This window comes from Anopheles merus, chromosome 3L (assembly GCF_017562075.2).
Source record: "Anopheles merus strain MAF chromosome 3L, AmerM5.1, whole genome shotgun sequence".
Taxonomy (NCBI): domain Eukaryota; kingdom Metazoa; phylum Arthropoda; class Insecta; order Diptera; family Culicidae; genus Anopheles; species Anopheles merus.
The window spans coordinates 4722642-4734824 of NC_054085.1; the positions used below are offsets into that span (position 1 = coordinate 4722642).

A 12183-nucleotide genomic window follows, 5' to 3' on the forward strand; every position below is an offset into this window, starting at 1 on the left:
GGTGCACTGCAATTCAGTTATTGCTAACTTCTGTGCTGTAAAAATAAAATTCAAACAAATAAATAAAAAATACTTTAACTACAGCGAACAGTCGAATGTAAAATTCGAAACGAAAATTGTAACAGCTTGCTAAAGTAATGTTGTACTATCTACTACAGTATCAAAATCTCTTCTTTAGGTTGCGTAGAGAAATAATAATGAACGGCACTAGATTACTTTAAACATTGAAACTAAAGCGCTGTTAAGCTACCGAAGGGTTTAGGGAAATAGCAATTAAATTGACTCCATCGGCTACTGCTATTTTAGACTGGCACGAAATACTTGACTACCGAAACTAATCATGTGCTATACTGAATAACTATATCAGCATCAAACCTACAAATGATATATTTTATTAAAAGATGCACATAAATAGAGCTGAATCGCTGGGATGCTATCGGTTAAAGGGGGAATAGAGGGAAACTTGAAGCAAGCTCTAAGTTAGAAAGTAAACCAACTATACCGTTCTAGCGTAAGTCATCTCGTTTGTAGCCTCTGTGAAGGCACGCCTCAAGCGGGATCTCCGGCTTTGCGATAGAGTCTGAGGGCAGAGTAGCACACCCTTTCGAAGTTTCGGGTTGCAGAGTTGTTGTTGTTGTTGTTGTTGTTGTTTTGGTTGTTAATTGCAGTACACGAAGCGCGGTTAAGACAACAGTTAGCGGGGTTAGGGGGCGACGAGACGCAATACGTTGCATCGACAATGTTCAAACAGATTAGTAATACAGAGAAGCGACAACAGTAGTTCGTTAATCCCCGAGCAGTTGTTGAGTTAGATACATAAACAGTACATCGGAAAACATTCGTGAGATGCATAGTGTGATAGCGATTTGATAATGTTGTTTCAGTAGAAGCACAATCATATTTGTAGACGATGGAATATTAACACCGGAGAGTTAATTATATTAAAAGAGAGAAGGGGAAAGAGAATATAAAAAAATGAGAAAGAGAGAGAGAGAGAGAGAGAGAGAGAGAGAGAGAGAGAGAGAGAGAGAGAGAGAGAGAGAGAGAGAGAGAGAGAGAGAGAGAGAGAGAGAGAAAGGAAATATTGGTGGAAGTGTTTTTTCCTGCATCTTAGCTATTTTATTTGCTCTGATGCAAAAAATACACTTATTGCTACTCACAGTTCCTATAAATCTATTTGAAATAAGCTAAATAAACACTGCAGTATCCATGTTTTCCCAAAATATAAGCTTTTTTCACTCATCATCAAGCGTGCACTGTTTTGGAAGTAGTATTTTTGCTATTACTTACCATCAAAAGATTAATCAAGAAAAAAACAAACAAACAAAAAAGTTCTATTGCAAATTTACAACCATTTAAATTTCATGTAAGAAATGTACTATTTGCGTGTGTACTTGGCACACAACTAAGTTGTGAAAACAGATATTTACAACGCTAATGATTTGATTGTTGAATCATTTGTTTTTAATTTGCTAAACTAAAAACATGAAAATAATAGTAAAAAACATACTACCCATTATCTCGGGAACTAACAGTGTAAACGTAAAAAAAAACAACAAAAACTATAAGCTATAACCAAAAACAAACTTAATGTTGTGCTGATAATACACTTCAATCAGATACACACGCAATTTATATACAGCGTGTGTTAGCAGTGCATCTTATGAACGATCGTCGGCAAAACGACGTCGTTCGGTCAAAAGCGGGTGCACCATATTACGTATTAGCGTGTGGTTTAATTCTAAATTGTTTGGAAGCCTGGCACGAAATGCACACACCTGTTCCTTTTCGCGCCTGCGGGCAACCAGCTAATGTCAGTGGTACCAGAAGGTGGACAGCAGTAGTAGTATTAGTTGTAGTAGTAGTAGTAGTAGTAGTAGTAGTAGTAGTAGTAGAGGTAGAGGTAATGGTAATAGTAGAAATAGTAGTAATGGTAAAAGTAGTAAAATAGTACGAATTGATTCATACGTAAGCATAGACGACAGGAAAGATGATGGATGGATGTTTGAAGTTAAATATGTAGAGATAGAGAGAGCATGTTGACATTGATGATTTTAAAGAATGAACATAGATATTTTTAAACGGTTGGACAAAGGTAAGCCAATTGCTTGGTTACGCATCACACAGCAAATGCAACACTTTTCAAATTAAAAAAGTGACACATTACGCTTAATACTACGGTGTTGTGATATTGTCTATTAAAAATGTCTATAAAAATGCCACTCTGGACGATTGTGTTGCATGTTTTTAGTTCTTAATTAACTCTCAATTGACTCATTTGAATAAAATATAAGAAATGAATCTTCGACTGAATCCTTCCACCATTACGGAGTATATTCACGAAGTTGATTTAAATTTAGAACGCTATAACGCAAATGCCCTTTTTCGAAATTTCGAAATAATTGGGCCGTTTGGATGGTAGAACCGAAACAAGCTAATCAACTCATTCCCAACGTTCCCCAAAGTGAAAACAAATCGAACCTGCACGGTCATCCCGCCAGTCACATAAAGTGATTTGGGATAACGAGCAAAAATATGTCATCGAATTAAAGGCATACGGAGAAAAAAGGGAAATCAAATGTATACAAAACAGTCTCAGCCACACATACGCATATATTCGCCCCAGATCGATACGATGCCCCACTGGCAGTATCGGAACCTCCGGTGGCGATAGGAGCTGGAAGAAACAATGGCTCGATGTGGACCATCAATCATTATGCTAAGAGTGCGTGGATTCTATTGTTATACGGTCGGGCGGTACGCTTTGCAGCAAATTGACGTCCTTGAATTATGGTATGTCACTCAATTTGCCACTCGCAGAGCGATTTGCATCGAAAGCATGATTAAAAACATGATTTTTCCTTTTTACCTTTTACTGGCCCGGTATGGGGAGATTCATTCCTACCGCAATGTGAAAGTAAAAATATTGTGTGTGCAGTACGGTTCGTTTTAAAACAACGCCTTCCCCATTAAAGAAGGTCCGAATTGGCCCATGGTGGAGGCCGTCCGTTTGGGATGTGGGTACGTAGACAGTAGATTCTATTTCCGTGCGTACGGGGTCGTTTATTTTTAAGCAATCGGTACACGTGCTCGTTCGTGTTTGTTCGCGCTGTTCTCACGATGTTGGCTGTTTTAGCCGCCGCCGCTGTCTTCAAACAAATCGTACACAAGTTGCATACAAACAAAGCTTACCTGTTTGAACTGCCGCATGCCACCGTTGATGCGCATGGAGTCGGCCGCTATGCCGGCAATACCGTCGCCTGGTTCGCGAAGCTGCCGCAATGACGAGCTCGGCATGGAGCAGGCATGCGCGCACTGGTTCGCACAGCAGGACAGGGTGCTTGCCTCGGGTTGTGAGCTTTGGCGGATGATGCGGGAACCAGAAGTCGGCGAGGAGGTGATGAGCACGGGCGGTATCGTTGAGTGCTGCACGGTGAGGCGGCTGTGTAGTGCGCTCCGGACGCTTTCCTTCGATACGGAGCGCGTGAGCTTTAGCGAAGACATCGGCGTAGTTGAGGCACGTCTATCACAGTTACGACAGGCGCGACATCTGTTATACGGAATCAGCTGATAGCCGCCCGACCCGGAACCGGTAGAGGCAGCTCGTTCTGAGACGGCGATCCGGCCACCACTTCCGCCATCACTGTGACATGAAGCGGATACGGCAATGGCCGGGGCTTCCAGTCGACAGTGCAGCTCAATGTCCGGTACTGAGCGGGCATTATGTTGGTCATCCTCACCGGTTGCGCTCTCCTCCGAGCCGCCCAGTCCCGTGGCGGAGAGCTGCGGACTAGCTAGATAGGTGGAGGTACGATCCTGACGGATGAGGATTGGTTTGTTGACGGCACCGGCGGTGGTAGTCAGTGCGGTTTGGTTGACATTGCTGCTCGGGCCCGCGGTTGGACCTGTGGCCATCGTCGGCCCGTTAAACGAGGAGTGTGACGCCATTCTGGGTTTGTTGATGGTGGATATGATGCTGGAGCCGGACGTTGTGGTCGTGCTGCTGCTGTTGGTGCCGGTCATCACCAGCAGCGAGGCGGTTTCGTCCGAGCTACCGTAGCCCGAGTTTGTTGCCGGATCGGTATCATTCTGGAGGGACATTTTCTCGTAATCGGACCGGGACGGGGCGTATCTACGAGGTCTAGGTGTCTATGTTTTATATTTTTTTAGTAAAATACAAAAAACTACTCGTTCTATACGGTTGTGGTCCACTGGGTGATGGTTTTTTTGTGCTTATGGGTGGCTTAGTATATGTGTTACGTATTGGTCTGAAATGAGATAAGAGACGGATAAAATATGTTTTAATACTGTTCACAACAGTTTTGAAATACAGGCTCAAGAAAAACAAAACCACATGAACCTTTTCTCTCTCCGATGCGAGGTTAGAAACCATATTCAATTTGCTTAATTAACAAGTCAAAAATGAAGAAAACCAGACATATATAAATAAATAAACAAGACCTTCTGTGGATACTTTTTACTGTGAACTCTCCTATGAGCTCTAAAATGTAGTAGTAAAGTGAACATTGTAAAGCACTATGACCCTTACGGCTGATGATGTATGTGTTTTCCGGCTCCTACCGTTATGGCTGGGAAATAGTTTTGCGTCGAAAAAGGGTTTCGTGAGTTTGTGAAAATATATGTGTCCAGGGGGCTTTTTGATTTAGAAGTAACAAGCTAGCGTGAGAATGAAAGCAAAAACGAAAACCATATAAAATGTGTAAAGGTTAAACATTAAGCCACTATGTTTTTTTTAAATGAAGCATTTTCTTACACTTCTTTGTGCCACAACACAAACTTTAATTTGTTTGATTTAATCACATAATCAATTTAAATCGTAGAGTGTTAAAACGATTACCTGGATATTTTCCTTTAAGCCGGAGGCATAATACTGTACCACGTATGAATAATTCCTCTCTTTTTTTTCAAACAAACATTATTACCATTGTTGAGTTTCCACTAGAACGCTTTTTCTTTGTGCTGAAAACAAAGATTAAATTACCGTCCCATAAACGACAGCAAAATTAGGGAGATTTGTTTCAGTGGGATAGAACGGTACAATGACCACACAAAAAAATAAGCAAGCACAAACGAACAATGCCACTAAAACACAAAACAGCAACAAAACATGAAAAGTGAAACAAACCACCGACCGACGCGCCGACCGCCCCCACCAAGAATGATATGATTACGTGCAAAAGCGCTCAACCGGCTTGGTATCGATTTTTGGGCTCCGGCACCCCCTGGTAGGAACTGGTACGATCTCCCGTGGGACTCGTACATATCCATGCTTTTTACCCTTTTACGCCTTCGTCACCCGGTTTGTAGCAGAAAACCCCGCCAACCCCCCTCGGCTTTGGCTCTCGTCTTTGCGGGTGGTTTTTCGGTAAAAAGTTTCCAATTGTCTAATTGGAAACGTGGTGCCTTTTCCCCAACGTATTGAATGGAAGTAATTACGGCCACGGGACATGTTCAGTTCACTCGCCGAAGCGTTACGATGGCAGAGAGCAGGGGGTCCAAACTCAATTAATAAACGGCTCGCGGTTTTCGTGCCGGGTAGCGTTTTGTGTGTCTACTTATGTGGGTTATTTTATGCAAAAACATGAAACCCGACGTATCGTTCTGTCTGGCAACGATGGTAGTGTTGGCAAGAAGATTTTCCAACCTCCCAGGTGAAGTTCAACACACCTTGCAATCCGTGCTCAGGTATCTATGAATTGATATGATAAAAGCTTTCTCTCTACCATTTCTTTTAAAAAGGGTTTTAAAGATGGCGGCCCTAGCTAGTTATCACTGTTCCTTTCAGCGCACTTAGTTGTCGCGGTTGTCCTTACTACCTCGAGCTCAGTTAAAACGCGACAACGTGTTGGTTGTTTGGAAGGTGAAAATGTGGTAATGCTTTTGGATCTCCCTAGCAGCTTGCCTTGAAACTCGAGCTGACAGCGCTAAATGTGTTTCAAACATCTGCTCAATGGTTCAATGAGCCGTACCGTAACGGGTTAAGTTCAAGCTGGCATCAGTATGGAGGTTTTCAGTCCTTTTCGGTACAGCTGAATTAGAGCACAGTAAATCCACTGCGTATGCGGTTGATTTAACGGCACATCAAACATCAAACGTTCCGCCAATGAGGTCGATTACATTGTTCCATAGCTCCGGGACGAGAGCTGTACAGTATCAACTTATGCAGGGTTTTCTTCTTGCGAACCACAAAATGAGCTCATAGTCATAGTCATAGTGTTATGCAAATGTACACACGATGTAGAAAAACGGAGTGCCAATGAGACGACGAAAAAAACACCAATAGATGTGCATAATATGCATCAATCGGGATGAATCTTATCTCGGTCACAGCTAAACCCAAATTGGAGCAAACATAATATTAGTTCGGTAGTGTAGCAAACTAGCGATTGCAGCATTTTAAGTATCATCATTCACGTTCGATAATAGTTAATTTGATGTAATTGGACAGAGCGCAATGTAACAAGTTAAAATGTCAATTGTTGTTTGTTGATGATGATAATTTCATTTAAAATGTTTCTGATTTTTTTTACTTGTTTAGTTAAGTTTAGAAATACATATGAGTACACAATAAAATAACAAACAAGAAAACAATACTATACTTCTGACATTGCTCATTTCAATAAGGTTGACTATGACATTTTAGATTAACAATAGCTTAAACTGTTATATATAACTATTTAAAATATAGCCAGTTAAGCATAATGAACTGTAAATACTTTACATTAGTTATGTAACGTATAACTCAGCAACATACATAAAAATACTTTAAAATAGCCTGGTAAATACATTGGTAAATACATAAAAAATGAAGCATTAGATAATTTAATAGGTAAACTATAGGACTATTGATCTCATACTCTTAATATCATTTGTAACGTGACTTAAGGATGATTACCTACAGCTAGCGGAACACTGCTATTAAAAATCTTCATAGCACAACATGTGCGTAAGAGAGATTAATCGGATTGGTATGCAACATTCACCCTTAAATAACGACATATCTCGTTCAGACACGTTGAGAAAATGCAAACCATAAATTGCTAAAGCATGACCTAATGTTTGTTTTTCCAAGTAGATCTTTTTTTGGTTGATGAAATTTACTACATTATAAACTGAGCATCTACATCATCTTAACCCCTTTCTGGTTGAACGCCGTGAAGCATGGAGACTTGCTAAGTGTGGAATGAAAACATTACCGTTGTACATAAACAATATTATACGATAAGATTTAATGAAGGACGGCCCATGAGATCATTATGAGTTTTATCTTGCATTCAAGAAATTCTTAGATATTTTTTTTCTCTGATTCAGTATCCACGATTTTTTTATAAATATAAGAAACTAAACTACATGCGTAGGACTGCTATGGTTAATCAATGTCTCACTGAATGCAACTGACTGCGCGTTAGGAGTACACGGCAGACAGCGATTGTTGCGCCAAAGAAGAAGAAGAAGAAGCCGTTATTGAGCGATAATAAAAAGCTTATAAATTATCAGTATGTCATATTATATCATATCATACGTTGGCATTTCGTTAAAAGATCATTAAATACAAGCTGCAAGTAATTATGATATAGTAATTTGGCATTTTTGATGTGGTGCAGTCCATGCTACTTAAAAAAGGAAACCGTTCATTGTTCACATTGCACTTTAATTTGAAAACATTATCTAAAATATAATAAATTCTGTCAAATTTTAAATTATACCTTCTATGAAAAGCTATAATATGTTTTTATATAATATTGATTTGAATTTCATTGTTTATTGAATTTTTTTTATATAATATTTATTTAAATTTCTTATCTAAAAACATGGTAAAAGGACGTCGATCACGCAAAATAATGTCATCTTCAGGTGCGTGAGAGAAATTATCTATATGCATAAATTCTTCTTCTTCTTTTGGCACAACCACCCTTGCCGGTCAAGGCCTGTCTGTACCACTTGGCTTTCAGTTACTGTTTGATTATCCATAGCAGGATAGTCAGTTTTACGTATGAGGACATGGTGCACAACAATTGCATACAATGTGATAAAACAATGTGATAAACCAGTATTATGAGTGCTGGCCTATACAGGCTTTCGAGACTTATTCAATACCACTCGGCCGAATAGTCAGTCCTTGCTACAGGGGGACGGTTCAATTTAAGTTGTGTTATTGAGTCATACAAGTTGACGACTGTACACTTTTTTCAACTAACACGACCTATTATTTATTGAATTTAATTATTTTTTTTTTAAATTCAACGACCTATAAAACAAAGATCACTAGCATTCCAAGCTCTAAATTCATTGATATAGATTTGAAACAAACAAACAAACAAATAACTTGTTATTTGTACACCTCAGCAGCCCTCAAGCCTAATTTTTCACTCACAGTATCATAATCCATCCAGGGTGGTCACAATCATCCTCATAAAACGGTTGGTACTTCACCACGTATTAGGTGCTTCATCGCCATGATCCCCACTTAAATGCGCCGACATTTTCCCTATGCTTCTCTCTTGGCCCGCACGTGACATCGGTGCAACGGAGGGATTAAGCTGTTTCTCCCAGGACACGACAGGATGTATTCCAAAGCGATAGACACGGGATAAAAAAATCCCTTTATCTGCTACAACTGCCCTTGCCCCTGCCTTCAAGGCTCTCGAGGATATCCAATGAAACAAGGTTCGGGCGTGGACGCTATAAAACGAACGGAAAATCTCTACGGTATGGCCCATTGTGGCTCGTTTTTCACGACGAGAACCTTTCAATTTGGTAACCATAAATGTTCAGTGTGAAAAAAATCAATGCACTTCGTTTTTTGTGTCTTGGGCAAAAACAACAATGTGCCTCTAGTAACGCGTAGTGGGAGTTCGTTTCAATTGGGACAGGATTTCACGTACGTTTACGATTTTCGCCGATAGAAACTTTGTGCCAAGAAAATGAGAAATGTGGTGCTAGTTTGAGAGGCAATAATTCGATCACGTCCATCACTCAAGCTACGAATAAGTGATGTGATTGAAAACAATCCCAAGCAAGAGAACCGAAATCACCAATACAGGAAACGAAGCATGGCAGGAACCAAATACGCTTGTTTTATTTTCTTTATAACTTAAAAAGGATCCTGAATTGTGGTAGAAGAATTAATAAATGATTTGTTTGTTTAGAAAATGCAGTCTAAATAGTATTGTGTTTTTGCTTTGATTAAAAAATCGTTGTTGTTTCACATTAAAACAGAGCAATGATGGCATTCAATTCAGTTTGGTTGTAATGTTTAAAATAAATAAACTTTTTCTTTAAACTTTCATGATCCAACACAACATATAGTGGATAGGTCAGTAGAACATTGCAAAGGATGAGAAAGTTTACATTACCATATTTATGAGGGTTAGTGTAATTGAATAATTCAGTTATAATATCCATTTACTTCCTTCTGCCATTGTCGGGGGGAAAAAAGAATTCCCTGTTGTACAAACAGTCGTAATTGACCTGCCAAGGGTCTTATTTACTTTTTTGAGTTGGTTTCAGAATATGTTTCATGCCAAACGTGATGATGATTTAATAGGTTACAGCAAGAAGATTACGCAAAAGTTATGCAGACAGCTTTTTAAGTGAGTTGCGGGCACAACAATGCAACGCGGAGTTTTCGGTCGCATTAAATTATGCAAAACATTAATCCAATTTCCATCAGTGTTGTTCCTCACTGTAAGGCGGAAACGTGAAAAAGATCCTGCCAGAAAAGTTGTGCTTGAATGGGAATCGGATGGTAAATAACTCAATCAAAATTATCGATCCTCGACCATGCGAGAACGAACGGGGGAAACTCCGGTAAGTGTTGTGTAAGGCTAAAGGCACCGTAGATGATGGTTGTTCGTAAATTGAGATAAACTTTTGCACGCTAGAATAGCATGACCGTCCCGTCATACTATTGATGGATGGATTGGCAGTGACACGGTCAGGTAAAGTATGAACAATATCTGTCAGGTAGTTGATACAATGCTTTGATTTTGGGAAACACTGTCCAAACAAGTGTATACTGCTTCGTTTTAATGTAATTACCTTTTGCATGTTGAGCAAATTTAATGCTGTGATTTAAATTTAAAGTTTAAATCGATCAATTTAGTATAGGATTGAGTTTATTGAAAACAAAACTTGCGATGATTTTGACAGATTTAACAAAGTTTCATTACAACTACAACCATCTATATATATAAAAATCTTAAAATATAAAAAAGAACAAATCAGTCAGAAAATCTTAATCTAACTTTCAGTATATTTTCATTGAAATAAACGAAACTAAAAGCTCTTTGACTACGTTGAATCGATAAATCTCATTACTAGGGGGGATAAAAATGGCTTTGCAGCACACCGACAGGGAAGTATACTTTTTCTACCATTCATGTTGTCTCTATTTTTACATCACAATAAGTGGTTTTGAGTGACTTATCGGAACGTGATGCATGGAGTCGCAGCACTCGGTATAAAATGACGGAAATGTGTTTTGTCGAAAAATTTGCGTCTTCGAATTTGGAAACGTTCGTACGGGAATGGTGATATGATTTTCCATTCGAATGGATAAAACGCGTGCGCTCGGTAAAGAAGATTTGACTGGGATAAGCTCGGTATGGTTGCGTCGTACTAAACTGCACTGTGGTAACATATAGATAGCGCATACTTGAGCACGTACGAGCAGCAGGAAGTAGTTGTCGGATGTGTATTCGAGTGTTCGCTTGCAAGGAAGTGTATACCACCGAGAGAGCATGTATGGCGAGTACATGTGTACTTCACAATTCACAGTCCGTATGCTGTTTAGCCTTCTGACTGGGCTGAGTGCATGCACGGATTTAGTTCTCTAGATTCACCATTCTGCCTGAATGCTTGATCGTTGTTAAGACCTCCAAGACGTGGCAGGAAGAGAATGTGGTACATAAATTTGCTTTATTTATTTTTATTGTTTTCATCTTTTCCATCAAGTGAAGGCGAAACGTCCATCGCGTAGAAGGAGAAAAATAAAGAGAAAAAAAAGTAAAGTGAAAGTCATTGCAGATGGTTTCAGCATATACCGGTCGCTTGTAGTGAAACAGAAAGTATCAATTTTGGATTTTCCTTACAATACGGGCCTTCCGGGCTTGCATTCTTCAGCTGAACGTATAAGGAACGCGCACAGTAAAGCTGAGGAGATTGTATTGAAGTAAGGAACGATGCAGGTGTGAAGATAAAATATCAAGCTGAACGGTGTCAATGGTACCAGGTAAATGTAGCCAACTGGTAACAAAATAACATCAAATGCTGGGTAGAATATAGTAAAATCTGAAACATGTATGCTCTGTCTTATAGTTTCGTTCGTGTATGTTTGTGTACTTTGTTTTTTTTTTCTTCTGAGTAATTCTTATGTCGTTATTTGTCTTCACAATACTAATATTTTTGTTAACAAGTTTTAGCCAAACCACCAAATAGACAACTTAAAATTCATGAAAAATAGCTGAACTACGATGTTGTGAAATCTGGTTCGATGATGCAAGGTGAATATAGAACAGAACGCATAGTAAAATAATTGAATGCACGCTTTTGTGGTTGACTTTAAATAGTAAAAGTACTTAAACATCTCTTAGATTACATTTTCACTATTTCAAAATTATTTTTTTGAGTTTTGTTTTTAGAAATTACTATCAAATTACTTAGATAGTAATTATATGCAATTTTTATAAATCTATTTTCATCTATGTAGAGATAAAATGAATGCTGAGAATTCATGTATATTATTATAATTTATAATGCATTATAATTATTATAATTTCAATGAATAATTTTTTTACAACATGCGTCTGCTATGCTACAATCAACACACGCCTACAATAATGCCGTTTAGCCGTAAGATCAAATAAATTAACATTTTCGTGCCACTGGTGGTTGCCCTATCATAGGAATGATTTTAATTTATTTAGTCGGCTTAAGGTACGCGTCCTACACGTTTGGCATGTTTTAATGTCACATTCATTTACCACCAATCCACGAGAATGTAACCGTAAGGCGCAGTTACGAACAAGTCAAACTGCGTCTCGTTCGATCCAAAGAAGCGGTAAAACAGACGTGTGTTTCTCTTCCCCTACCTGTTTATCTACCGTAGTATAAATATTTCTGCCTCATCCTTAGCACAGATTGAATGGGCAATGAAGTCTA

General features: G+C 38.9%; 1 protein-coding gene across 11 annotated transcripts in view; it reads right to left on the reverse strand.

Annotated features, from left to right (window-relative positions):
* Positions 1-12183, reverse strand: part of LOC121600409 (small conductance calcium-activated potassium channel protein) — a 155561-nt gene that overhangs the window by 113554 nt on the left and 29824 nt on the right. For 5 of the 11 annotated variants that reach the window (XR_006005821.1, XM_041928958.1, XM_041928961.1 and 2 more), the window contains exons 3-5: positions 3193-4268; positions 1779-1808; positions 503-601 (exon numbers count right to left, since the gene is read on the reverse strand). Coding sequence is in view for 10 of the 11 variants with exons in the window: in XM_041928958.1 (XP_041784892.1) it covers positions 503-601; positions 1779-1808; positions 3193-4101 (1038 nt within the window). In the remaining variant the exon portion in view is untranslated. The remainder of the gene's footprint in view (positions 1-502; positions 602-1778; positions 1809-3192; positions 4269-12183) is intronic. The other 6 variants (XM_041928964.1, XM_041928963.1, XM_041928966.1 and 3 more) reach the window with 4 other exon arrangements.